The sequence below is a fragment of the Miscanthus floridulus genome, chromosome 6 (assembly GCF_019320115.1).
Source record: "Miscanthus floridulus cultivar M001 chromosome 6, ASM1932011v1, whole genome shotgun sequence".
Taxonomy (NCBI): domain Eukaryota; kingdom Viridiplantae; phylum Streptophyta; class Magnoliopsida; order Poales; family Poaceae; genus Miscanthus; species Miscanthus floridulus.
The window spans coordinates 69,272,925-69,300,174 of record NC_089585.1 but is presented as its reverse complement, the minus strand read 5'-3'; the positions used below and the strand labels follow the sequence as shown (position 1 = coordinate 69,300,174).

At 44.9% G+C, this 27,250-nt stretch overlaps 3 protein-coding genes across 4 annotated transcripts; 1 reads left to right on the top strand and 2 right to left on the bottom strand.

The window, feature by feature from the left end:
- Positions 1–6,960: 6,960 nt before the first annotated feature.
- Positions 6,961–15,792, bottom strand: LOC136460662 (uncharacterized). The gene is made up of 3 exons (XM_066460280.1): positions 15,660–15,792; positions 13,857–14,579; positions 6,961–7,175 (listed from the first exon to the last, which is right to left on the bottom strand). Exons 1-3 carry the CDS (start codon positions 15,790–15,792, stop codon positions 7,033–7,035), a joined length of 999 nt encoding a protein of 332 aa, XP_066316377.1. The 3' UTR covers positions 6,961–7,032.
- A 379-nt stretch (positions 15,793–16,171) lies between these two features.
- Positions 16,172–18,663, top strand: LOC136460661 (uncharacterized). The gene is made up of 3 exons (XM_066460279.1): positions 16,172–16,286; positions 17,270–17,652; positions 17,903–18,663. Exons 1-3 carry the CDS (start codon positions 16,172–16,174, stop codon positions 18,071–18,073), a joined length of 669 nt encoding a protein of 222 aa, XP_066316376.1. The 3' UTR covers positions 18,074–18,663.
- Positions 18,664–19,413: 750 nt separating this feature from the next.
- LOC136456099 (vacuolar cation/proton exchanger 1a-like) lies at positions 19,414–26,163 on the bottom strand. 2 transcript variants are annotated; one of them, XM_066455868.1, is made up of 11 exons: positions 25,457–26,159; positions 23,097–23,164; positions 22,962–22,990; positions 22,648–22,844; positions 22,209–22,553; positions 21,977–22,093; positions 21,806–21,859; positions 21,582–21,698; positions 21,293–21,383; positions 21,121–21,191; positions 19,414–19,729 (listed from the first exon to the last, which is right to left on the bottom strand). In XM_066455868.1, the coding sequence occupies exons 1-10, from the start codon at positions 25,757–25,759 to the stop codon at positions 21,124–21,126; spliced, it is 1,389 nt and encodes a 462-aa protein (XP_066311965.1). In that variant the 5' UTR covers positions 25,760–26,159; the 3' UTR covers positions 19,414–19,729; positions 21,121–21,123. The 2 variants fall into 2 exon arrangements, with proteins under 2 accessions (XP_066311965.1, XP_066311966.1); XM_066455869.1 differs by lacking the exon at positions 21,806–21,859 and having other exon boundaries at positions 25,457–26,163.
- Positions 26,164–27,250: the final 1,087 nt, after the last annotated feature.

Below are 27,250 nucleotides of genomic sequence, written 5' to 3'. Positions count from 1 at the left end.
ATTTTGTTGTCTACAAATATCTATATATGTTACCAATGATTTTAGAAAAACAAACTATTAAATAAGATATCGAAATATAGTAAACTTTACAAGCACATACTCCCTCTGTCTCGATATGTCTGTCATTTTGGCTCTGTACCAAGTGCAGCAAAAATTAACTTAACCTGAACATAGGTGTGTACAGATGCATTGAAGGTTGCTTGAATTTAGACAACAACAACTACTCCTAGAACGACACACATAGGGAGTATCTAGTTAAACTTAACTGGTTGACTTTTCAAAATGCGTGATGTGCATCAATTTAAATATGAAGGAAGTATAATTGAACTCAGAAAGAGATTGCTGCAACATCGTTGCAGCTGCTGTAGCAGCAACCCCCACTCAGGAGCATTGTAGCTGCTAGAGACAAATTAAAGAAACGACTGTCGCAGCCCAAGCACGACAATCACACCCAAGCACAACCATAGTTATATCCAGGGGCGGATTTGGGCCCCGGGCTGCCCGGGCTGCAGCCCAGGGTGAGGCCCATGAGCAGTGGGGAATTGCTTTATAAAAACGGCATAAAAAGGCCTTTCAGCCCATTAGCCCACCCCGAGGAGGCGAGGAGGAGAAAGGCTAGCAGGCCGTGGCAGCAGTTAGCCTGGGGCGGAGCCCGTTTCTGGATCCGCCACTGGTTATATCTGTTGTAAAACACGTCGCTTGCTATTGAAACATTTTGCCTCTTCATCTCTCATGATCAACACAGTAGATGATAAAAGTAAAAAGAACACGTAGACACAAGAATTGGAAGAATATTCTTTATTTCTCTTAGTATCGATGATTACAACCTAGAGCTCCTACGTATATATAGTCCTGCCAAAACCTAAGCTTTGATAAGAGCCTATATAACAAACAGACTAGGATTATGATTCCTCCTTATTTCCTTCTAGGGTAGAGGCTGTATGTCTTACAACACCCTCCCTTGGACAATTACCATGATATGCACATGCCTTATTAAAAATTCCATCCGAAAACCCATTGGGAAAAATAATGGTTCTAGAAAAAAGAGTGCATCGCATTCGCATGTTGAATTACACATGTTGCCTTATTAAAAAAACTTGTGTGAGAAACCTTCATGTTAAAACTCACATAGGAAAAAAAAAGTACAACACTTAACCTTCTCGGTCATGTATTATTCATGATATTCTATTCTTCATGAATAGATATTTTTCTTCATGATATATGCATAAACTTCAAGGTGTTAGCAAATATGATCTACTTGATCTTTGTAATTTTAGTGGTTTGCCTTCAACTTAGATTGAATCAAATATACTCCCCTCATCAAGCCATACTTTGAACTTTATTGTTCAAATCATACTTTTCATAAATATATGCTTAATTAATGGTATGTAGTACCATAAACCATGTCTTTCAAAAAGTTGGCTCACAATTCTTCTATGAATTATTGTAACGACCCGAATTTGCTACAACCTAGGCTCTCAATTTCGATCACTGACGCAGCTCTTAGACGAGCCCTGTAAGCTTTTGGATACAACCGAAACCACGAATATGTTGCTTCCTACCCATTGAGGCGACTCACAATCTAAAAAGATACAACATGATGGTTCAGATCATCGGAGATCAGGTTGTTGACAGTTGGAATAAAGTTAATTGGCCCAATGCCAAGTCCCAAGTGATTGAACCCATCTCTCAACCAACAGAGAATGCCAGACCATCTGACATAATATCAGACCATCCGCCAGCGTCTGAACCGCATGTAGTGAGTGGGGAGTGAGCTGTCCTCAACTCAGCCCTTGACCCCACATGTCATATGCACAAAATTGGATGAACCATACCTCAACTGAAGCAGCACCAACTCAACCCATTTTCCCATTTCTCACCTCCCTCTCTCTCTCTAAAAGAGCAAGAACAAGTAAGAACTAGAGAGAGAAAATGGAGATTGGAGATGAAGGTGGGAGATGGAGTGAAGACATGCAATCCAAGATCATCTCATCAAGATTAACTCATCCTCATCTCATGATCATGGTTAGCTCATGAGCTCTCATCTCATTTAGTTGGGAATCTCCCTCAAACCCTAATCTCAATCTTTCATGCATGTATGGATCATGGAGTGTGGTGACATCTCCTTCATCACAAAGGTAAGATCAAGACCCTATGCATGACCAATCTCAAGAAATCCCTCTCAATGTCACTCTCATGCTTTCTATGGATTTTTGCATGGATGATGGTATTTCTCCCCAAGGATGGAAGGCAAGGTGTGCTCAACCTCTTATTAAGGATCCTAGTCTCTCATGGTTATCAACCTTGGAGTTAAGTCCCTTTTTACTCAATATCAAGACAAAGTCTCAAGTGGTTCATGGGAAGGGATAGGACCCAAATCACTAGATGCACTAGTTAGCCATAACTCAAAACCCATCTAGCTCTAGCCCAGCACATCCCTAGAGTTATCCTAGAAGTTTGGTGCACATGCATAGATGCCCACTACCCCAAATTAGGATCTAACCAACACAAAACATAGAACATAGGTTATGTCGCCCAACTCGCGGAGTGTCCGTCAAATGCGGCGGAGCATCCGATAAACCTTCCTAATTTAGTAAATCACCCTATAGAAGCACTCATACCCTTATGGAGTAGGAACAACGAAGACTCTAACAAGTCTTCGGAGTGTTCGTTGAGTTATAAAGCCTCATAGTCAGTAACCCAAGAGTAACCAGTCTATACCTGAGCGTCCGTCACTCATGGCGGAGCATCCATAGAATTATAAGAAATAGCTATCTAGTAACCCGAGAGTACCCAGTTTGTACCGGAGTGTCCACCAACCGATGGCCAAGACTTGAACCTACCAAAGTACTCGTGATCCCCACAGATCGTCCGTCTACCTTAACAAAGCCAACCCAGGAATAGCCTACCTCGGTACCCAATACAGCAAAGTGTCCGTCATTTTGAACAAAGTGTCTGCGAGCCCACAGAGAGTGTGAGATTGTTTGGCAAGCTTACCCACGAGGTCGACAACACTAGTTTAGACCCTTTACCAAATAGTGTAACAGTAAACGTCCATCCCCAAGTTCCCATTAATGACCTACGAACCCATGTCCTTTCTCGTATACCAGATCATCAAAGCATCTCCTAAGTCGCGTCCCCCTGTTCTTTCAGGAATGCCTCGAGTAAGGATCGTGTAATTATTCAAGTCATCATCATCAACTTCGAAAGTTAGGACGACAGCACAATCAGGCAGGCACCCCACTACTATAAACCATATTTTGGATACTTATGATGTCTCATTATGAGTTATGCATTGCATGTAGCTTTGGATAATAATCTTGTTTACTCTACACTAAGAGTCACTCTTTAATCTGTTAGAAGCCCTTCACCTAAACAATGGGAATGGAAACGCTTAATTGCTTATTGCTTAGTTACCTAGTAACGGTAGAAGTCGAGTATGAGAAGGGAACTCATTCTCGCGCATGTAGGATGCTACACCGGGGTAATTAATCACTAAAAGCAATGAGGGTACAACTTGCTTACTTCGCTAATCTGGCTAAGGAATAATATCACTAAAAGCTATAATCCTGGAAAACTACTTTGGTAACTTGCTCATGCGAGGGGTAGGTCGTTGTGAGTGTGGGATCTCAAACGACATAGCTCGTGGAACAGATAAGGACCGTTTATTGGGATACGTGAGTCCAAGTAACCACCCGTACAGACCACATGTCACGAATGGGGTCGACAAGACAAATAACTAATTGCAGTCGGTTTATCCGTGAAACTGGTAAGGGAGTGGCGTTGGTCAGGAATGTCTGGGACATTGACCGGACACTAGCCGAACCTTTCGTCGGACATTCGGGATGAATTAGGGAAAGGTTGTAGAACGTGAGGCAACCCTTACTACCAGACCCAGTGTATGGAGGTTAGTCCCATTTTCCGTGTGGGTACAGTTGTACACCTTTGTAGAGTTTGAAAGCCTGAAGTCCTTCGGGATGGAACTATTCGGTTGTTCCTACTTTCTATACCCATGGTAGCATAATGATGGAATGTGATGATAATGGGACAAATGTGTGCTAATCACCCCATAGAATACTATATCTCCTTAATGATAAAACTTCAAAATGGATCATGAGCATGTCATACTTTTAATGAATGCCATTTCTTTTCTGCAAATATACAAACACCTACTAAATGACTTTGCATCCATTAAATATTTATGTGTTGGAATTAAGTCTTGCGAGTATGAAATGTACTCACGGCATTGCTGTTAAGTTGTTTTGTAGGTCGTTGAGGTCTCCCTCCAAGACTATGTTCGATGAGTGCAATGGTTAGTATACCTTGGAAGTTCTCCGAGATGAGCTGCGTGTTTTCTGATGAGTAGAAGAGTGAAATGAAGTGTGACTTGAGTAGAGGGAAGTAGATAGTTAGAAGGATAGTGTCAGTAGTAGTTTCTTGTTTAATTTTATGTTACAGTCATTAATGTTTCAACTTAAGTGTTGGAGACTTACGTGTATAATCAATTGAGTCATTCGGTATGTCATGTATCGGGAATGCATGTGTAACTCAACGCAAAGATCCTGAAGAGGAGTTGCTACGTGCGCTTCTGGGGGCCTCGTGGTGGCAAATTAGCGACAACCCCCGCCCTGCCGCACGCGTCCGCGCGTGACAATTATGATATGGGTAAACAAGAGCAATATATTTCATGCATAAATGACCACTTATTAGTTATGCAAAACAAACAATATTTATCCTTCAGGGTAATAAATCCTTTCATAGGATTATGGGGTAGATAAGCTACAATGTTTAATATATTTTAGATAGTGCATCAAATCTTATACTACAGTTTGAATACTTGTAATTCGTTCTTAGTGGATTTTCAAATTATATGTTCTACAAATCTTAAGGATTTTGACTATGCCACTAAATAATAAATCCACTCTTATTTTTGGCATTTAGGGGATAATTCAATTGCTAAAAATCACCATTGTTCTTATACCTTCTATGATATTTAGAGGATATCACCACTTCATTGCTAGCTTTCAATTATACACTTTCTGAGTGTTTGTATGACAACTTTTATGATGTTTACGATTCCTCATTGCGTTCTCTCGAGTTTATACTCACTTTAGGGATTAATGGTGTTTATTCAAGAATTGACTGGTAAATCCTTCATATCAAAAGTGTTTACTTGGGTAATATGGATCAGTGTATCACGCATAGGGAATCTGAAAGGGTAGCACATGGGACACAGATTTATACTGGTTCAGGTATGTGGTACCTTGCATCTAGTTCAGAGTAGATATGTTTATCTCGTATGCTCAATTTACAAGAGGTTGTTGATTGTAACTTTTTGATACCGATCAGGGCTCCCTACCCTGCCTTATCTAGTCTGGGGTAAGGTTACATGAATACCAATCAGTTTACAGATATGTTTCCTAATTGGTTACAAGGAAATCTTAACAGTTATTCTTTTGTATCTTGTAGGAACCGATGTCTAGGCTCCATATGCCAGGTTACTTGTGCACCACGTCTGATGATGTACCCTAGTTCAGTTGGGCCTTATCCTTTGTCGTCTTTGGCCCATACCAGTAGTAATCGGATGATATACGGGCGGTGAGGTACCTGGGTCCATATCACCGATTGTAGCCCTCAAAGGACTTGATGACGGAGCCAGTCAAATGGCTCAATCCTTCGGGTGTCGGTACCAAAGGTCAATATACACCAATGCTCCCGATGGTTTTAATCCTTGGGCATCTACGGACGGACGCATCCTTCGATCTTCCGGATATTGTGCATAATTAAGTCCTATTATAGATAAGAATGAATGAGTCATGGAATCCAAAGTACCTTGTCTTCCCTGCCCCATCTGTTACGCCCATGACTACGTGACTCATGGATCTTGACTGTTGGCATCCTTTTTAGTGTCTTCAAGGGGGGTTATTTGAACCGAGGTGTGGATGGCCTCTTGGGCTCACTCCAAACCTTCTTCCTCCTTGATGTCCATAGATCTAAAAAATCGCCACTTGTCCATCTTCACAGCCATGGCGTCCTTTGTCCTCAAGCATCGTCAACAGCCATTCTGGGAGAAGGCTTCCAAGATCAACTTCTACTAGTATCTGGGCACAACAATGGCTGCTTGTCTCAGATGCTAGTGGAAGTTTTGCGAAGATAAGAGAGAACGTTGCCATTGGTTATTATCTGGTGATACTAATTACACATTATGATCAGGGCTCCTCAGGTGTAGCCATGGCGTGCTTCGTTAGGGCCGTTGGGACGTGGATGGTGATATTACCATCAAAGCACCTATTGTGGCCCTCAGCGAGTGGGGAATGATTCGATGTGGGTGGAGATCTTGTTGTCACCACATCAAAGTGTGCTCGGCGTGGCTGCTAGTGTCGGTTCATCGACTTCCGACGCCAGGCGATCCTCCTTCCTTTGGAGCAGCCGATAAATGCAAGTGTGCCTTGCGACTATGCTACAGCTCTTGCCTACGGGAAATGTTAGTGGAAGCTTTGTCAGGTGGTGCTTCGTCTCGGCTCTCCTGGTTCGCAGCCTAGTTCCTGTAAGGGCACCGATGGGTTTTACCCCATTTCTCTTGCACAAGCGCATTCAGCTTCTTTGAGTAACTGAAAGGCATCAGTTTGGGCATCAATGCAAAGAAAGGTAATATTCTTCTTAAGAAGTTTAGTCAATGGCTTGGAGATGGTCACAAAGTGTCGGACCAATTTGCGATAGTAGCATGTCAATGCTAAGAAACCACGAAAATCCTTCACACAAGTGGCCTAAGGCCAGTCAAGGATAGCCTAAATTTTGGGAGGATCAGTTGATAATAAACCATCACCATGATAGTATGCCCTAGGTAGAGAGCCACCGATAAGCAAATTTGTACTTTTTTCTATAAAGGAAGCTTTTATTAAAACCTCAGAAGCAATACATCGAGTTGATACAAAGCCAAAGAGGGCAACTTCTGGCCTCTGCCTAACATGAGGCACACAGCTAAAGAAAGAGAAGAAACCTGACACAATCTAATGACTATCAATTCGTAAACTAGACCGCCACCCATGTGCCAGGGAGAAAAAATCCTTGGCCACCTGCGTCAACTGTTGTGATACTGCTACAACTGTATCCTGTAAATTCGGCTTCTGCAGGATAGCCTAGGTACATAGCCAGTGGGTAACCAAATAGATAACCTGCACAGGAGAAACAATTTTTTTTCTTTACAAAAACAATATCATTCCTGCTGAGCCAAATAGACCAATAAGTCACAGCTCCTCCTAGCAGGAGTAAAAGCTTGACATGTTTGTTAACACCTCTTAGCCAGCCATTGAACATATGACCTATATTGTGGGGTTTTAAAAGACCTGTCGCAACATGAATAAAAGACCAAATTGAACAAGCAAACCGATAGTTAAAGAACAAGTGCTTAATTGTCTCTTCTTTGTGACAAAAGCAACAAGTTTTAGTACCTTGCCAATTGTGCTTTACTAGGTTATCCTTTGTCAATATAACTCCTCGTTGTAGGTACCACAGGAAAATTTTTATTTTCAGTGGGGCTTTCACTTTCCAAATGAGTTTGTTAATGTTTGGGATATCAGTATGTAATAACGCTTGATAGTGTGACTTCATCGAGAATTTTCCATGTGGATGTAAATTCTAGTGAAACTCATCTTGTTCATGGGCCAACTCTATATTAGCAATATGTGGCAACAAATTGTTCCACACTGCTAATTTGGGGCCAATGAGGTCTCTTCACCAAGATAGGTTTGGTGATGGACCAGAAATAACCTCTGCAATGGTAACGTGTTTAGGTCTGGTAATGTTGTAAAGACATGGGTACTGTTCCTGTAAAGATGAATTCCCTAGCCATATGTATTCTCAAAAACGTACTTGTGTTCCATCCTTTACAAGGATGGATCCAAAGCGGAAAAAGTCTCGCTTCACCTTCATAAGACTAGACCAGAAATGAGAATCCCCATTTTTTCATTCCACTTGTATTAATGGTTTTGAGCCTAAATATTTATTGCAGAGTAATTGCTGCCAAGTCCCCTCTGTGGTAAGTAGCTTGAACAACCATTTACTAAGTACAGCAATATTTTTAATATGCAGATCATGAATTCCAAGACCTCCTTGGTCTTTGGGCTGACATAATATGCTCCATTTAGCTAAACGACATTTCTTTTTTTGCTCATCACCTTGCTAGTAAAATCTAGATCGGAAATCATCCAATTTCTTTTGGACTCCTTTTGGCAAGGCAAAGAAGGACATCATATACATTGGTAGGCTGCTAAGCACTGAAATTATCAATGTTAAGCATCCCCAATTGAAAGATGTTTCCCTTTCCAACTACCCAGTCGCCTCTCAAAATGTTCCTCAACCTTCCTCCACTCAACATTCCTAAGCTTCCTAAAATGTATAGGAATTCTCGAATACCGAATTGGAAAGTCACCAGACTTACAACCAAACAGTTCGATGTATTGATCCAGGTGGTCTTGTGCATTTCCGAAATAGAACAATTCACTCTTATGATAATTGATTTTTAAACCCGATGCTTGCTCAAAAGCACAAAGTAGCAGCTTCATGTTTCGGGCATAATCCACCATCGATGAGATGGGCACTACTCCACTAGTCTGCCCGTCCACTTTGGCCCTATTTATAAGAATAGCTAGCATATCTGCTACAATGTTAAAAAGTAATGGGGATAAAGGATCGCCCTATCGAAGGCCTTTCCTAGTTTCAAAGAAATGGCCGACATCATCATTAACATTAATTGCTACACTCCCACCTAAAATGAAAGTTTTAACCCAATTTATCCACTTGGGCGAAAACCCTTTCATTCGTAGTGTTTGAAAGAGAAAGGGCCATTTAACTTTATCATACGCCTTTTCAAAATCTATCTTGAGGATTACCCCACTCTGTTTCTTTCGATGCAACTCATGAACAGTCTCATGCAAGATGACAACACCCTCTAGAATGTTTTGTCCTCGCATAAACATTGTTTGAGTTGGACTAATAACATGGTCTGCCACTGAATTCAGCCTATTGGTTGCAACTTTTTGTGAAAATTTTGAAGCTCATATTAAGCAGGCAGATCGGCCGATATTGTTGAATCACGTTCGCTTCTTGTACTTTTGGGATAAGGGTAATTACCCCAAAGTTCAAACTAAAAAATGGTAAATCCCCTGCATATAAGTCATGGAACATTTGCATTAGATCCCCTTTGATGGTATTCCAAAATTTTTGATAAAATTCAACTAAAAAACCATCTGAACCAGGTGCTTTATTATGTTCCATATCAAAAATCGCTTCTTGCACTTCTTGCTCGGTAAAGGGTGTGGTTAGAACGTCATTCTCAGTGCATGTAACATGAGGAATATCGAAGATCCTATCCTCCTCTAGAGTAAAGGAACTAACCTCAGGTTCTCCAAAAAGTTCCTTATAAAACCTAGTGATATAGGCTTTTAGGTTTGTCTGACACTCAACAATACCATTTTCATGATCAAGGGAAAAAATCTTTTTTCCGATGTTTACCATTGGCGACCATTTGGATGTATCTAGTGTTGTTATCTCCCAAAAGGACATCTTTTACCTTTGCCCTCTGATAGTACTCCACTAATATGGGAAGCCCATCCGCGTAAGTGTCTCCGCAAGGCACTACACTTATTGTTCCAACGTTGGACTGAATTCCTACCTTTCACCGGCCTATTCCAGATCTCAATAACACAATCATTGAAATCCTCGTGGGTGAACCAACTTAGTTCAAGTTTGAACTATTTTCCGTTCCCCTTAAAGGCCGGTGTTCCCATATCTAAGAGTAGAGGTGTGTGGTCCGACACCCCCCTATCCAAGGCCTGTAGCGAGACTGAAGGATACTTAAACTCCCATTCAGTTGACATAAGAGTCCTATACAATCTCTCGTACGTGGGTTTAGGTAGTGAATTGGCCCAAGTAAATTGTCGTCCCGTTAAATCAATTTCCCGAAGATCAAAACTGTCAATAACAGCATTGAACAGGAAAGGCCAATGATCAACGTATCTATCATTATTTTTATCTTTGCTAGATCTAACAATGTTAAAATCTCCACCAATTAATGTGGGCAAAGGATTTTGTTGGCATGCTCTAACTAGTTCAGCTAAAAAGGCCGATTTAAAATCGTCCTGGGCTGGACCATAGACCGCCATAAGGATCCATTTGAAATTATCTGCCTTGTTGCATAAATGAAATTTAATATAGAACTCCCCTTCTACAATCAAGGAAAGGTGTAGCATTTCTGTATTGACTCCCAGAAGGATTCAACCAGATCTACCATAAGGTGGAAGACAATGCCAAACGAAATCCGCACCTCCTGAGAGTCGTGCCAAATTCGTCTTTGACATGTCTTGTTTCCCTGTTTTCATGATAGCAATGAAATCTAGACTATGGTCCTTTACTGCCTCGGAAATATATCGGAATTTAGCTAGGTCCGATAAACCTCTGCTATTCCAAAAGAAACCTTTCATTGGTAAACTAGGTTTTATTTATGACCCTTTTCTGGATCTTACGTTTTCTCGAGGCAGATTTCGATTTTTGGGTAATGGCCTTCAGATCACATAATTTTGTGTCTGGGTCCATGTCCTCAAAATCCACCTCTGACACATCCTTGATCAAATGAGCGAGCAGGTCGTCATCTACGACAGCCTCATCATCACTAGCATCAAGAATCAATGGTTTAGTAATCCCCGCATTCATATCTCCTTTTTTCAATTGTTTTGTAGGTGGTGTTACAATCGTTCTATCAACTTCTATTTTTTTTCAAAGCATTGATAGACAAAGTACACTCTGCACTGCTATTACTTAATTTATAACCTAAGTTGCTGAGATTTCTAACACAAGAAGCATTCGAAATAGGAATAAAGGAAATAAAGGGTAGGAGCTGTGTGTACCAGGCTGTGGAATCAACGGAGATGAAAGCGAGTGCGGCATCACACTCTGAGCTTTGCTTGTCATATCCTCATCAGCTGTGGAAACTCCATCAGCAGATTGGATATTAGTATGTGTACTACGTCGAAGCCCTTCAGTTGAATTCAACAGAGATAACAAATTTTCATTTGTACCTGAAGGGGATTGTAACCCTGGACCATCATTAATATTCACTGAAACATCTTTGCCCGGCTTGCTTGAAGCCGATGGTCGCGGAGTCATCAACCTTGGCATCAACAGATCGCCTGATTCTGCAGGCTTAACTATCTGCCTGAAGGGAGGAGCAGAACTGCTGTTATGAGGTATCTCCGGTCTAACACTGCTATCAGTTTCACATGGCATAGGAATAGGTGATGTCGACCTGCTGTTTGTCCCAACCTTTGGCCTAGGCGAGGTTGGCATGGGCTGAGTAGGTGTCACCTTTTTGCTAAGCCTGGGCGAGTTTGACTGATCTGAGCAAAGTTTGTGTCCCAATCACTAATGATCGGTCTGTAGCTTCCAAACTGAGTTCAGTACATGTAAGTTCACCACTAGTAGCTTTCTCTGGTGGATGAAGACTCTTTCCTGAACATGCATTGCCTTTGACATTCTTGGCCGAAGGGGGTAACATACACAGCCGGTAGATTAGCTAAGTCATCTAGGCTTAGTAACTGGCTCAGTTTCCCTAGGCCTTTTTTCTCAAGCAGTGATATCGCAGTCGCCAATTGCATTGGCACAGGTCCACCTCCAGTAGGGGCATTAGATGAAGATGACGTGTTCTCTAGAGTTTTCTGCTTTTTCTGGGCCTGTCCACCATCACGCCCATGATTTGCATCATCTTTTCCAGCCGCATCCTCATCCCGATCAGAATAATCTAGGTTCGGTGGAGGAATTGCTGGCTCAAAATTTGCCTCCTCCAAACTGAAAGTTACTTCATGTCCCACTTTTCCAAAGACCACATCGGTGGTGAAGGGTAAATACTCTCTGCTCATCATCCCCACCAGAATCCGAATCACACCTTTTTTCCTATAAGTGAGCATATCAAGCTCTAGAGTAGCACCAATGACTGTACCAAGTGTCCAAAAGCCAAGGTAATGACGCCAAGGATGAGGGACTTTACTGACATGAACCCAAACTTCATCAAGATGATAAGCCGGAGTAGAGTCACCAGCATCCTGCCACTCTGAGATTGTCAATGTGACCCCATGATTCTTCAAACAAAAATCAATATCAACTGTTCGTTTGAGTTCATCCTCAGACGGGAATTCCAACAGGAAAGAGTCATCCCCATGAGGGAGCGCTTCCCAGTTCCAGTCCGCTGTGATGAATTTTGCAAGCTGTGTCTGAACTGTGGCTGCATCAAGTCCCCCCCCCCTGGTAACCTTTATCAAAGCAGTAGGAGAAGGTTTTGGGGTCTCCAATTTGTACTCAAAATTTGGTATGTGGAAAAAACCCAGCTCATTCTTTGCAAAACCTAGCATGGACGCTGTTGGTTTTGGAAGCTTAGCAAGAGGACACTTTGCTGAAATGTGGGCATTCTTCTTATTATAAATAAAACAATCTAGATCCGCCTTGCAACAATCTGCTAAATGCCCATTACACTTACACCTAAAACAATGAGGTGGTTTGACTTTTTTCGGCTTCGCAAGATCAGTGGAGGCCAAGGGCTGTGGATGCGAACCTGACGCCTCCGGCTTGTCTTGCTGCTTTGTTGCCTCCACAATAGCAGAAGGCGCTTCAGTTCACCCACGAGGCCGGTATTCTGCTTGCTGAAAGTATTGCTGGTGGAGTGGTGGCCACGTTGATTCCAGTCATGGTCCGATTGGGCTCCACGACCATCTCCGCTCCCTGCTGCATTGTGTCTTTCTGATGACGGCCACTTTATCCATGACCAATGCCCGGTCCAGTGCCACGACCTCTCTGAGGCCGATCGAACCGACGTGGAGGTCTATTTTGGTGGAAATTGCGAATCGGTGGAGGGCGTGGAGGAGCCTCACGAATCGGTGGTGACGGAGGACGAGCCGCCATCTCGGCGTAGGTAGGGCGAGATGGAATGACGGCGGCTCGCGTATGATCTGTCGCTAGGTTATGAGCGCTATTGGCATTTGGTGTTTCTGTGTCTATCGGAGTCAACCGCACGTGGGTCCGCCAAAGGCACGGCTCCCGTTTGCTTAGCTGAAAGTCAAAATATTATTTTAGCTGATTTGTGGTGGGAGAAAAATACTATTTTGATTAAAAAAAACAAAATGAAAATGATGGATTATAAGAAAAGAAAACAGGGCCACAGTCGCACCAGATCACGTCTGGACCGCCCAAAGGATTTTGCCCGCTCAACTAGGACACGTAGATCTTGACTCTGTTTTGCAATTGAATTTACTGCCATGAAAGACGCTGTATCCACGGCAACCCGATCGGGATTAGTTACCAATTCAGGCGGCATGAATGCGCCTAGCTGACGAACGAGGTTTGGGCAAGGGTCCCCTCCAAGGACGAACCATCCCAGGTCGCCGGAGAGCAAACCCAGTGATTGATCGAGTTTTTCCCCGATCCGCAGTAAGTATCAGCCTCGTTTGAGGATCGAGAACTGGCAAAAGTCGATTGGCAAGGGAGCTGTGCGATCGAGTCAGACTCCCACCATCGAGGTCCCTTTGGAAGCCAATTCGATTCCAAAAATCTTCACACAAACAGCCTGTTCGCTTGTTGGTTTCAACCAGCCAAAACCAGCCAGCCAACAGTGTTTTTCTCTCACAACAAACCAGCACCAGCCAGCCCAAACCAGCCCAGAAACCAACCAGCAAACAGGTCGAAAGTTTCCTCTGAATGTGCATAGAACTTGTTCTTATTGACATTGAATTCGCCGAAACATTTTTCGAGTGCGTGACCAGCTGCCTCGTCGGGGTTAAAACCTGCCAAAATAGCTGAATGGAAAAACTCACCGTACTCCGCCGACGTCGCAGGCGCCTCTTCATCCTCTAGCTGGTTGTCCGATGAATGTACAGGAGCTTCATCAGCGGAAGCCACCAGTCTCGATCTTGCCAGAGCGGAGATAGGCCGAGGTGCCAGGGTCAGTCGACGGCGACGTAGCAGATCTTCGCGAATTGGATCCTCAACTGAATCTCCATCCGCGCCTAGATCCTCGACGGCACCGTCAACGAGTGGAGCACTGTCGACGCCGAGTTGTGCCCTGTCTGGGGAAACAGGGTCCTCGCCGGAGAACAAGTCGATGTCCCGCTTCTCGGAAACGGGAGCCTGATGCGCGTCCGACATCGCGGGAGCCGTCGGAGCTGCAGGCATCGCCGCGTCCGGCACCGAGCAGGAGCGGCGTCCACCTTCCAGATCCCGTTCCCCATCCTCTGGACGGTGGGCACCTGCCCGATCCTGTCGTGACTGCACCGAGACTGCAGCGGGCGCCGAGCAATATGTCACCGGACTGGCGAAGGGGGTCGCCGGTAGGTGACCGACATGGTCCGCCGGAGATGCAGCGGGTGTCGAGCAGGTCGCCGGACTGGAGGAGGCCGCCGGACTGGCGAAGGCGGCCGCCGGTGGGAGACCGACGGGATCTGGAGGCTTCACTGGGGCGCCTGGCGAGTCGCCCCCAACGGTCTCATAGGCGCATGTCTCATGAACACATATAATGGTCAAGGCCTTGTTTAGATACCCTCAAAATTCCAAGTTTTTTCACTCTCTCTCTATCACATTAATTTTTAGCCGTTTGTATGGAGCATTAAATGTAGGTAAAAAAAATAACTAATTACACAGTTTAGTTGGAAATTACGAGATGAATCTTTTGAGCTTAGTTGGTCCACGATTGAACAATATTTATCAAATAAAACGAAAGTGTTACTATTTATCGGGTTGAAATTTTTTTCAATCTAAACAAGGCCAAATTCTTGGATAGTTATATTTTCCATTGGTCTCGAGATAGCCACTAGAAGACCTGCTGGTAACTGTAAGTGTTGAATATATTCATCATAAGAACGACGGTACACCGGTACACCAAGATGTTGTAAAAAACTATGACAAACTATCTCAAGCGAGGTGCTAAGGCTGTCCGCACCGCAGAGCGGTAAACGCGTCTGCAAATGCGCGCGCGCCTGGACAGCCGCACCGCAGCCCTGCAAATGCGCCTACAAACGCTGTCGCGCGTTCCGGCTGCACAGCGCACCGCTGCAGGTAGCGGTCAGTCCGTACAACGCTAAACACTGTAGCAGAAAGAGAGTTAGGGAGAGAGAGAAAGGGGGAGTGAGGGAAATAAAATAGGGAATAGTGGGTACAGAGTATGGGATAGAGATAACACGGGTGCGGGAGAAATGGATATAGAGTAGAGAATCTCGATGACTAAGATAGAATATTCCTTTTTAGAGATGGAAATAGAGGTCGACGAGTGCGGATAGCCTAAGTGTGCCATTCATAACTCCTTGAATGTCCTAGGTGCACCCCTCAGACCAAAGGGCATAACCCGGAATTTATAGTGGCTCAAGTGGGTCTGGAAAGCCATCTTGTGCTTTTCACCTAGCTGCAAGAGATATTTGCTAAAAGGGAGAATTGCGTTCTTGCCCTTGTCCAGTATTTCAATTGTGATTTTGTCCCTCTTTTTTTAACTTTGTGATTTTACCCTCGTTTTTTTCAAACGAAGCTTCCGTCTACCCCTGTTTTGTAACACCGTCTAAAATGCTTGGATTAAATGGCAAAAAAAAGAAAAAAAAAGAAAAGACACCTGTATGAAAAGACAATGATACCCTCCGTCCCTTTCTCCTTTCTCACCCGTTCCGACGACAAGTCGCGGCCCGCACATGGTTTCGCGGCCTGGCAGAGGCGCAGCTGCCGGCGGCGGCGCAGCTCCTCCTCCCTCCTTCCCCCTCCCCCCGGCATGGCTCATCCTCCCTCCTTCCCGCTCCCCCCGGCGCGTCTCCTCCTCCCTCCACCACACTCCGGCGCCCGCTCGTCCCGGCGTTACCGGCTAGGGTTGCGCGAGCTTCCTCCGGCGAGCTCCCCTCCACGCGAGCGCGAGCTTCCTCCGGCGAGCTCCTCTCTAGGCGGCTTCCTCCGGCGAGCGCGAGGCGCTCTCCACCCCAGGCTGCTGCCACCCTCGTCCAGGCGCGCCCTCCACCCCAGGCGCCGCCGCCCTCTCCTCATCCCTCCCTCACTCCGACCTCTCGTCTCCCACCCCGCGGCGGAGTAGGTTAGGTCCCCGATTTGCGTTCCCGTTGCCGGACCCCGACGACGCCGGTTGCTGAGCGAGCGAGAGGGCATGGCGCCGCTGTCGTGGCGGCACCACACCCTGCTGCAGGCGCTGCTCACCTGGGGCCCGCTCTCCGACCGCGACTTCCGTGCCGTCTTCGTCGCCATCTCCGGCAAGAACCCCGGTACGCCATCTGCCTGCTCGCCCACGGGCCACGGCCATCCATATGTCTTATTATTATCTCCGCTCGCGGCAGCCCAGCTGCACGACGAAATGCTCCTCTAGCAAATCAACCGGACTGCTGCTGTGCCGCTACTGCTTTTCCTTTGGAATGTTGTGTATGCATCTTATTTGTCTAACTGGTGGTATTTTGATGAAATTTGAATACAAGCGTGGTTGGCTGTATGCTGTATCCTAGTTTTGTTATGCCATGCTGCCTGTTGTTTGCGACTCCGATCCTACTGTTATTGTCCTTGATTCCTGCTTTTTTTAGTACTGATGTGCACTCTAGAATCTGGCATTATAATGGATACTGATATTTGCTTTCAGTTTTTACTCTTTCTTGTATGATCAAACAATAAGCCTATCATAAATTCATAATCACTGCATACTTGCATCGTCTGGCTGTCTTTAACAATAACCTTACCTGACTGTGAACCCAACTTTATTTTGGCCTAGATAGAAGAAGAGTTCCAGTTATCTGTATTTTGGCTGAGGTCTGGTTGATTGGCCAAACCATGTACATGTATGTATCTAGGACAAGTTATGGAAGACTGGTTAAGTGAGGATTTGGCTGAGTGGGATCAAACTTAATATCTACTTGCGACAAAAATTACTCGGAGAAATGCTCCTATAGCAACCCAACCTGCTCTGTCGCTAGTGCTTTTTCTCCAAAATGTGGTATATGCATCTTTAGCTGTCTAATTGGTGGGTTCTGATGAAATCTAAATAAAAGCATGGTTGGTTGCATCCTAGTTTCGTTATGCGATGCTGTGTGGTGTTTACAAGTCTGATCCTGCTGTTATTATTCCTAGTTGCTGTAAAAACTCACCATTTGAGTACTTCCATGCATGTAGCCTCTAGTATTAAAAGTGGACACTGCTCTTGGCTTCCAGACTTTACTGTTTCATGGATGGTCAAACAATAAGCCTGTCCCATGGCTTGCAGCTACTCATCATCAGCTGTTCAACGATACACTTCTCAAGCTCAACAAGGAGTTAGCATACCTGCAGTTTGAGTTGCGAGCATGCATGAACCAGTATGATGGAATGGTGTACTATGGAGTAGTGAATAACATTGCCGATGAAGAATCGAAGCTCGGAACAAAGTATTCTGTGCCACAAGTTGCATACTACAAGGGGCTGGTATGTGATAGCTTGCTTTGTATAGTTCAATCTGATGCTATGTACGCTGTGTCAACTTTCTTATATGTTCATGTAAAACTGTACCATCAATGGTTCTTGTGGCAGTTAGAAGCAGTTGTTCAGGAAGCTGGAAATGATGGGACCATAACCAGTATTGATGCTCTCAATGTGCGGCTTGACAACCAGGTTTGTTTTACAACCATTCTGGGCACATGATTCATAGGTTTTCATGTATTGATTCACCACACTTGGTCTTATATGTGCCTGTGCAAAGTGGTCATGTGCTTGGAGTACCTTGAAATAATTATGCTTCACAAGTAATTAGCTAAGGCTACAATAGTTTCACATAAGACAGGGTGTACAAGGCTGTACAAATTATTGTGCGTAAGTGCATTTTGGTTTCCAGTTCTGACTCAGCTTTGAATTGCACTTACAGCAAAAAAGGGAGTGGCAACACCTTTACCGTGTCCATGAAAGAAGGAGCTGTTCAGGTTGGTGGTTTACAGTTTCCCTTGGATCCCCGGCCACCCACGGAGCTCCGTCCCCGCCCGCTGTGCAGTTCCCGCCGGCGCCGCTGTTTCTTCAGGCCAGCAGAGCAGCCAGCTAACGAGTTCAGCAGAGCCTTGTGTTTGATTGGAGTAGCTCTGTTCTTTGCCAAATTTCTCTGAATTTTGCATGTAAAAATTTTAGGCGACCCTAATCAAATTTGTTCTTGGTATATAACTCTACTGGTTTGGTTCAAGGGCAGAGATCGAATTCTTGGTATATAACTCTACCAGTTTGGTATATATCTCTGTCGGATAGCGCCGCTCCTCCTCCCTCGTGCTGGTGCTGCCTACGACCCGGAGTTGTCGCCCTCCCGCGCCCGCGCCGACGGCGAGGAGCCACCACGGGGCCGACCTGTCGGCTCGTGTACACGGCTCGTTACATCTGTCATCATTATGAACGTTTTGGTCCCAAAATTTTGAATATTTATCAATATTAAATCTGAGTTCAAATAATTGCAAGTTGTGCCAAATATGTTTGACCAAATTTAATCAATTGTTAGCATATAATAAAAAAGTCTAATTCCAAATCAGGGTAAAATCACAATTAGGCATAACAAATAGGGGCAAAATCGCATGGGCATTCATGTCCTTTTGTATAAAGTTTAACACCGTTAGGGGTGGATGACGGAGCAGGGGCAAACCGGTGCTTCGTGAACGGCACAGTAGGGGTAAATTCACAAAGTCAAAAAAATAGGGGCAAAATCACAATTTCGATACAAAATAAGGGTACAAACGCAAGAGCCCCTTGCTAAAAACCCGCATGAAGATCCTAATTAGAAAACCATGTCTCATACGTTAATTCATCCATAAGCTAGTAAAAAATAGGAACATGGAACTTAGATTTTAATGTTAAAGCATTCAACCAATGACGAAAATATACGCAGAAATGATAAGTTCCATCATTCTTAGAAACCATGAAGAACAGGGACGAAAACAAGCTAACACTGGACTGTATCAATCCTTGAGCCAACATCTTGAGTTCGTCTGTAATAAGTTTAGGTGGACACCGGTATGGTCTGATAGCAGCAACTGGTCGAGCACCAGGAATCAGGGGAATGAAATGGTTGCAAACGCGGAAAGTAGGAAGGCCAGTAGATTGTTGTAAGGGGTTGTTAAGGATCTAGGAAGCCGCTAGAGGAGGGGATGAATAGCGGATGATAACTAAAAATAAAGACACTTGACAACTTTTGATTAGAAATACAAATGACAATAATGTTGTATTAATTATTCCAGGCCCCGGGTTTGAATGCAACTTCGTGTTTGCATAAATTTCCTGGACCCATAAAATAAACTTAATTATCCTAGGCCTGTGGTTGCTGCCTTGAGCCAAGATCCCCCTCTGGTTACCCCAGTGAAACAAGCTGGAAATCATCTATTAAAAACGCGCAAGCCGCATATATATACAAATCCACCCTCTGCATATCTTATTAATGTATAGTAAATGAAACAAGACACCATCATATACATAGACCGGATGCATATTCGCTACCCTTATTGCAACAGCAGCTAGCCTAACTAAACCAATAGTAATACAAGCACAAATGATACTTTTCATATGCCGATTTTGCGCACTGATGAATACATTTCTCCGACAGCACTGAGCCACTGACCGATTTCCCCTCTTCTGAAAGCATCAATTTTTGCACAGCGTTGTTTCAGACTTGAACACTGCGTTGCTGTCTTGGATGCTCATTTCCTCAGGCATGACTCTTGAACTGCATGGTTATAGGTCATCAGATGAAATTACAGAGTTACAACATTTGAATGCAAGTTGGTAGTTACAGATCATTAGGAAATAATGCTAAGCTTCACTTTCGTAGTAAAGAATTGAAGCCTTTGGCTGCAAAATAATGCTACTCACTAAAGTAAATTGCATATGATTCGTGCATCTTGCAAGTCACATATTAATGCAAGATCGTTAGGACATAATGCTAAGCTTCACTTTAGTAGTCAAGAATTGTTGCAACCTCCAGATCTGTTTTCATGTCATTTACTCAAGATTTGGAACAGACCTGCCATTTTAAAATATGGACTAATTTAAGAACGAACATAAATAAAGACAGCGCAAGCCCAACAATTATGCCACTTCTCACTTGAGTACTAGTTGGTATTAATTAAACAACTGGTATAGTGGTATCTTTGTCTGTTAACTAGTTTTGACCATGTGTACAGTGTCTGACAGACACTGTGGATAGAACCACTCTGATGTCGTAAATTCTCATCAGCATCCCAAATTCATATACGTCCTGTTGTGGCTATAGCATTGTTTATTTCCTGCATGTATTTATGATGGGCACCAGTGAAGATTGTTCTAGCTACTTACAGATCAAAATAAAAGGGAAAAAAGAGCAAATAAAAGGATAGGGGCTTGCCCCTCCTGTTCCTTAAAAGAAAAAAACAATTGAGGCACAGCACATTAATGTAAAAGTCGCATGACATTACTGCTACTCGAGGCACATATATTTATTGCTAAAAATACATATTAGGACACACACCTACTTAAATCTATGAATACAGCATATTGGCTATACACATCAAACACAAAAACTGTTTCGAGATGATGACAGAATAAATCAGACAGGATTGCAGAGATATAAGGCAGTCATCTGTTGGTCAGAACGTGAAATGGATATATATTGGGACGGTCAAACCTCACCATTCATGTCAGTTGAGCTTAAACGACTAAACGACTGAGCACATTGAAGATTTAATACAGGTATTTTAGAAGCCGCTGACTGAAAAATAGTTCTTGCTGCGTGGAAAACAAGCATTCAGCCCAGAAAGATGACAGATAAATTAAGACACATTGAAGTAAGTTTCATGCAGGACATGGACATGTGATTGGCGTGGCAAAATTATATACTAGGACCTATGTATACTTAATCTATGAATATGACACATTAGCTACTCATCAAATGATTAACACACCAGCTGTCCCAAGGTCAGGATGATTCTATAGCAACGGGGCATGCATACGCATGATTAAGACAGGAGTTACTTTCATATCATATCTGCCATCAGCTGGTCAAACCAAAACACCTATTATCCTTTTAAACTACTATTGGATATATGAACTAACGGAATAACAAAGGTTCTGCAGACTCACCCGTCATGCAACTTGTGCACTCGAAGTACCAGTTGGCAGCGACAGCCCAGCACCATTGTTGTTTGCATGACCTATATTATGAAAAAGGTGGACGAAAATGACACAGGCAAAATCAGAACAACTGAAGACAAAGTGTAAATCTCAGTCTATTCTATGGAAGGAGCCAACATACTTGCAGGTTGCCTCGTAACAAAAAAGCATGCACCGATCACAATGTAGCACAGCAGCAGAAGGATCCCCTTGAGATAATGTGACGATCCATCCTGCAAAAATCGCAAAGTATGGTCAACACAATAAGAAAAAGACTCAACCACATTTACTTACTAATATAAACAAACTCTTTCTAGTTGAATTGGTAAGTAGTCTTCACTACCAAATTAAAGTTCCATCATATATTGTAAACCTTTCAGTTTGAACTTTTACATGTCCATCAATGATGAGAAAGGAGAGTAGCTGTGTACCTGGAGAGTAAATGCTGTCACTATTACTGAGACGAAGAGAGAGCCGGTCTCTAGCAGCTTGAAGTCGAGATCCATTTGAATACCCGCGATCCAAGCTACAATGACACTCAGCGGCACCTAATGGCACGATTATTCCACAATGATTAGGTAGTAATTTAAGCCAATGAAATCTGGACGGGATATGGTACGACGCGTCATCACTTGTAATAAACTGTAATACCCACCACAAACATGGAGATCTGGGTTGCCGACCCCAAAGCTACTCCGAGGGTGATGTCCTGTGTTGCATCAGGAGCGAAATAGTTAATAACTTTACATGATTGGGCTATTTATAGTCATGAACAGTTCATGGCTGTGAGACAAGAGGAATATAATCTGGGTTGGGTGTGTCCTACCAGCTTGTTCTTGAGAGCAAAAATGATGGCCCCGGCATGCTCCGCGGCGTTCCCGACGATTGGTAGCAGGATGATGCTGATGAAGCTGACGGACAAACCCCAGGATTTGGAGGTAGGCTGGCAGTGGGTACAGGCGTGATTGGTGTATGTAGCGCACGTTAGTGCGGCCAATCTTATAGCTAATTAAGAAGAACAGAGGGAATGAATGATTGATGTAGTACATAAATTGTACCTCAATCGTGCCGACAACATACTCGGACAGGATGGCGATGAGCACGGTCTTGAACGCGAGCCAGAAGAGGCCGCTGGCGAACCCGATGACCGCCTGTTCGTCCTCCTCTGCCTCGCCGTCGTCGTCCTGCGGCTCGAACAGCTGGGCGTGCGTCTTGAGCTGGAAAAAGAGGTAGGCGACGTAGGCGAGCAGCATGACGATGCTGCAGGCGCGGGAGAGGTCGAGCCCCGTGGTGTCCGCTGCCACCGAGTGCTCGCCGGCGCTCACCGCGTAGCGCAGCATGAGCGGCAGCGACTGGCACAGCACGCCGAGGATGAGAAGCCCCGTGCTGACGTCCGCTTGTGTCTGCACAAGCATAAACATATCATCCTCCTCCTCCGAGTCCGAGTCTTGGGTGGTAACTTGCATACACATATCATGCACGACGTTTGGTTCGCACCCTGTCGTATAGCTGGTCGGAGCCGAGGTTGACGACGCCGCCGCAGAAGAGGGAGGTGCCGAGCACGAGCAGCAGGTTGGAGAGGACGGAGCCGAGGAGGGAGCACTTGACCACCTCGATCTTGCCCTCCATGAGCGCGAAGAGCGCGACGATGAGTTCAGTGGCGTTGCCGCACGTCGCGTTCAGGAGGCCGCCCACTGTACGTACGTACGTAGTAGCGCCGTCATGCAGAGCAGCAGAAGCATTCATGATGAGATCACTGTTGCTGACTTTGAAAAGTCAAGGCAAGTCATAGTAGACTGAATTTGACTTACCAGTGGGACCGGTGTATATTGCGATCTGCCTGCAGGAATGACAACAACAGAGCACAAGGCGTGTCAGCATGTAGTTAGTTAGGGTTGTTACATGAATGAAGCGCAAGTTTAAACAACTGGCGATGATGGGCTTACTCGGTGAGGAAGCTGACACGCTCGGAGAGAGGAACGAGGCCGAGTAAGCTGAGCGCAAACACCCACACCTGCCAATGAATGGGGCAGTTCCGTTTCAAATTTCAACCAAGATTAACACAAATGGATCGCATGTACTCCTACTAGTACGTCTCTACATTTACCGAACTATATAAAAAAATGTTTTTGTACTACTATATATCACTGTGTGAGGTAAGGAAACTAAGTAGTATAAGTAGTGCGAAAATTAGACTAATCTAGTCTTGTGTCAATATCCAATGTAAGAGTGGCAGGTTGGTGCTATATAACCTTTTTTTTTAGCTAGAGTACGTGACGTTGCTCTCACACCACCAAAAGAGCAGGAAACTCCACGGAGCAAATCCTGGAGACCCCACGTCGTGCAGCAGGAGTCATAAAAGCGAGGACAGCAAGGCGCAGATGCTGGTGCTGCCTGTTCCGGTGAAAGGGATGCTGCAGTCCAGCAGAGTCTGTGGTAAAAGGTGGATCCGTGCAGCGCAGGACAGCAGGAACGTAGTATTATTGATCCTGTGTTCCATGATCGGCAAGGGCTGGGCATCGGTATTCTATAATGAAAACAGTACAGATATTTTTTTTACTGTATTTGAAACCGAATTCGTTTAGAGGGGTTGAGATCTTTCCGTATCCGAGTTCGAATATCCAACATCCGATACCGTATCTGAATACTTAAATCGCATATTTATGATATCGATATCTAATCGTATCCTATCTGATATAGTTGATACTATCCATATTCAAATCCAAATTCGAAAAAAAAAAATATTAATGTCCGTATTCAATCCGTTTTCATCGTTATCCCTGCCCCGCCGGCCGCCGGCCGCCGACCCACGTGCTGGCTGCGTGTGTGGCTACATCTGCTCATCAGCAGAAAGGTTGGTTTTGCAGGCTCAGGCAGGGGTTGTCTCGCGCCAAGCAACGGCCGTCACTTCTTTTTGCCACTTTATATATATCCGCATAATAAAAATTCGAACGATGCATGGCAAAATAATAAATTAGAGAGGAAGATAGATAAATATTGATATCATAACATGGTAGCGGTGCTAAAAAAAATTGCTGTTTGGTAAAATAAAATATCAAGGTGAGAGGAGGAGTGGTGAGAGGAGTACTACTTCTAGTAGATGGGAAAAAACAAGGGACTAGTATATACTCTGTTCAAGAAAGCATCCAACTCCGGCCTTACGGGCCTGCAAAAATAGTTTAGGTTGACCAAATTTCTAATAAATACTATTCACATTTATGATTCTAAATAAATTTATTAAAAAAATATATTTTATAATTAATCTAGTGGTATTTATTTGATATCTTAAATATTGATTTTTTTATCTATAATTAATTAAACTTGAGAAACTAAATTATAGCACTGTGCTAGAATTGTATGTTTTTCTAGACGAAGTGAGTACATATGTATGTATATTACGACCCTATTAGGGGTTGTTTGGTTTCTAAATTTCTGTCACATCGAATGTTTGGACACATGTATAGAGTATTAAATATAGACTAATTACAAAACTAATTGCATAACTTGAACTAATTTGCGAGACGAATCTTTTAAGCCTAATTAGTGCATGATTTAACAACGTGGCGCTACAGTAATGCTACAGTAATCACTTGCTAATGAAAGATTAATTAGACTTAAAAATTCGTCTAGAAAATTAGCCTCCATCTATGTAATTGTTTTGTAATTAATCTATATTTAATGCTTCTTATTAGTATCTAAACATTCGATGTGACATGAGTTTTAGGAGCAACTAGACAAACAAACACCGTCTTAGTATAGTCCAACAACAGCTAACAACTTTTGGCATTTAAACAAGAGAGCCAGCCGTGGTACACCACCGGACGCCCGGATGACTGCAAAATTGCAAATGAAAATAGGAGGATGCTGCAGAACGTGAAACAACAAGAGCAGCAGGCGCCCGTTGTCACGGTCTGTGTGTGTCTCAACTCTCAAGGAGATGGCTGGCAACAGGAGGGCCGGCCAAGGAAGAGGTCAACTCGCATCAGAGCAGAGCTGAAGGGAATGTCGTTAAGCACCTAGGAGTAGTATCGAACGGCCATTTGGCCTGGCTTGTTATCATCTCATCTCTCTCCATCGCCAACATCGGTCTTCCCGACCGAAGAGCGACAGGACAGACACACAGACTGGGAGATCGATAGTAATCTATCGATTTCACTCATCACCTAATAACGCCCTGCTGCCCCGTTCCTCAGGGCTGCTAATCGAATCGTAAGCACGGCCGATCGATTGAGGAAGAAACACAGCAGCTATAATCAATCAATCCTTGAACCGCAATCGCTGGGGGGATATAAATAATATAATATACCTGGCCGAAGTTGGCGCACTGGGCGGCGATGGCGAGCGGCACGGCGGGGAAGAGCACGGCGAGCTTGGTGCCGAGGAAGACCTCCTGCAGGTTGGCGAGCACGGGGCGGAGCGGCGCGAAGGGCACCTTGCGCACCAGCGACGCGTCCGACTTCTTGCGCAGCGCCGACGCGGACATGTTGTGCGCCGTGCGCGCCGTCAGCGACCGCCCGTGGGGGCCCTGCCGCGCCGCGCGCAGCAAGCCGGCTTCCGACGCGTACTTGCGCATCGTGCTGCCCTGGGTGGAGTCAGGCAGCCGATCCATCCTTGATCCTTCCCAGGCCGATCGAGTCCGGCAGCCGCAGCCGATCCAACCCTCTCCCCTCGCGAGGCTGCCGCCGCTCACAGAGTCACAGGGCTGTGGGAGCGCAGAGGAGGATGGATATATATGGAGGGGAGGCGAGCCACGGAAAGGCAAAAGATGCGAGGAATTATTGATATATCTATGGTACTAACCAGACTCTAATCCTAATGACAAATTAAAGAAAAGCATGGGTATATATCTGCTGGAGACTGGAGTAGCAGTGCTACGAATTAAGATCAATGCGACATCGAACTAGTATTTGTTTGGGGAGACTGATTGGTTGATGATCGATTGACGAGGTTTGGTGGGTTTGCGAGATGGTAGTAGTAATCAGGAGGGATTATCATGCATGCAAGAGAGAGATGAGATCCGGGCTGCCCCTGCCGGTTCGCTCGCGGTGAGGAAGAGCAGTGAATGCTAAGATCGCCCCAGTCATGATTATTGTTGTGGCCTGCTGGGGACGGGGCGTCATGGTCCAGCGAAGCTTCGCGGAAGCTTCGTCCCTCGTCCGCCCGTCGCCGCTGCCGCGCCGCCGCACGGAACGGTCCTGGTGCGCATGCAGTGCAGCCTGCCTCGTGCCGTTGCCGTCTGGCGGCTAGTACGTACCGCTTTGCTCTCTGGACGTACGCTGGCTGCTTGCGCCACGGCTGTTCCGCTGCCTCGGAATCTCTGACGACGCCGCTCATCCAAAGCAAGGCTCGGGAGGGATCGAGGGACTCGTCATTCGACCGTGCCACGGGGAGAAGGGAGAGCGCGCAGGCCGCAGGGGTTGTTGGTTTGGTTCGTTGTTTCACTTTCACGCTTCGCTGCTGCGGGCGACGTGGCAGCAGCCCACGGCGGCGACCACGACCGCGACGGGCGTCGGGAGCCGGACCGAATCTTTCTTACAGCCGGCCATCAGCCCATCAACCGTCATGCATTGCATGACACTCGCACGTCGCACTCGCACACAAGCCGGGATGTTTGCCGTACGTGCCCTGTACGTACAACTCGCCTGCGTACTTCTTTCATTCATTCGCTGCCGCCGTGGAACCGTATGGTTTGAGGGATGGGAAATGGAGCATGTACATGTGGTTGGGGTTGGTTGGTATATATGCAATACAAGTATATGAGAATTTGGCTTTCGGGCTGCTCAAGCACCCATCCCCGACTGCGACGGACCTCAGTCGCCACCCCCTGACCCCCGTAGCCGAAAACGCGCATGGGACGCGGATACGATCGAGGTGCGTCCATAATTGCCTCCCGACGACCCCACACCCCAAAGATATTACCGAGTCGAAAACAAATTTGTTCACTAAAAATAAAGCTTTTTATCCGAATATTATTTTTCATCTTCAATTGTGTGTGGCAGTGAAGCTGACCAGGCATGATGCTGCAGCGCCATGTAGTACAAGGGACAAGGTTATGTTGAAAAACAAGTTTGAGGACTACGTAATACACACTTCAATAGTC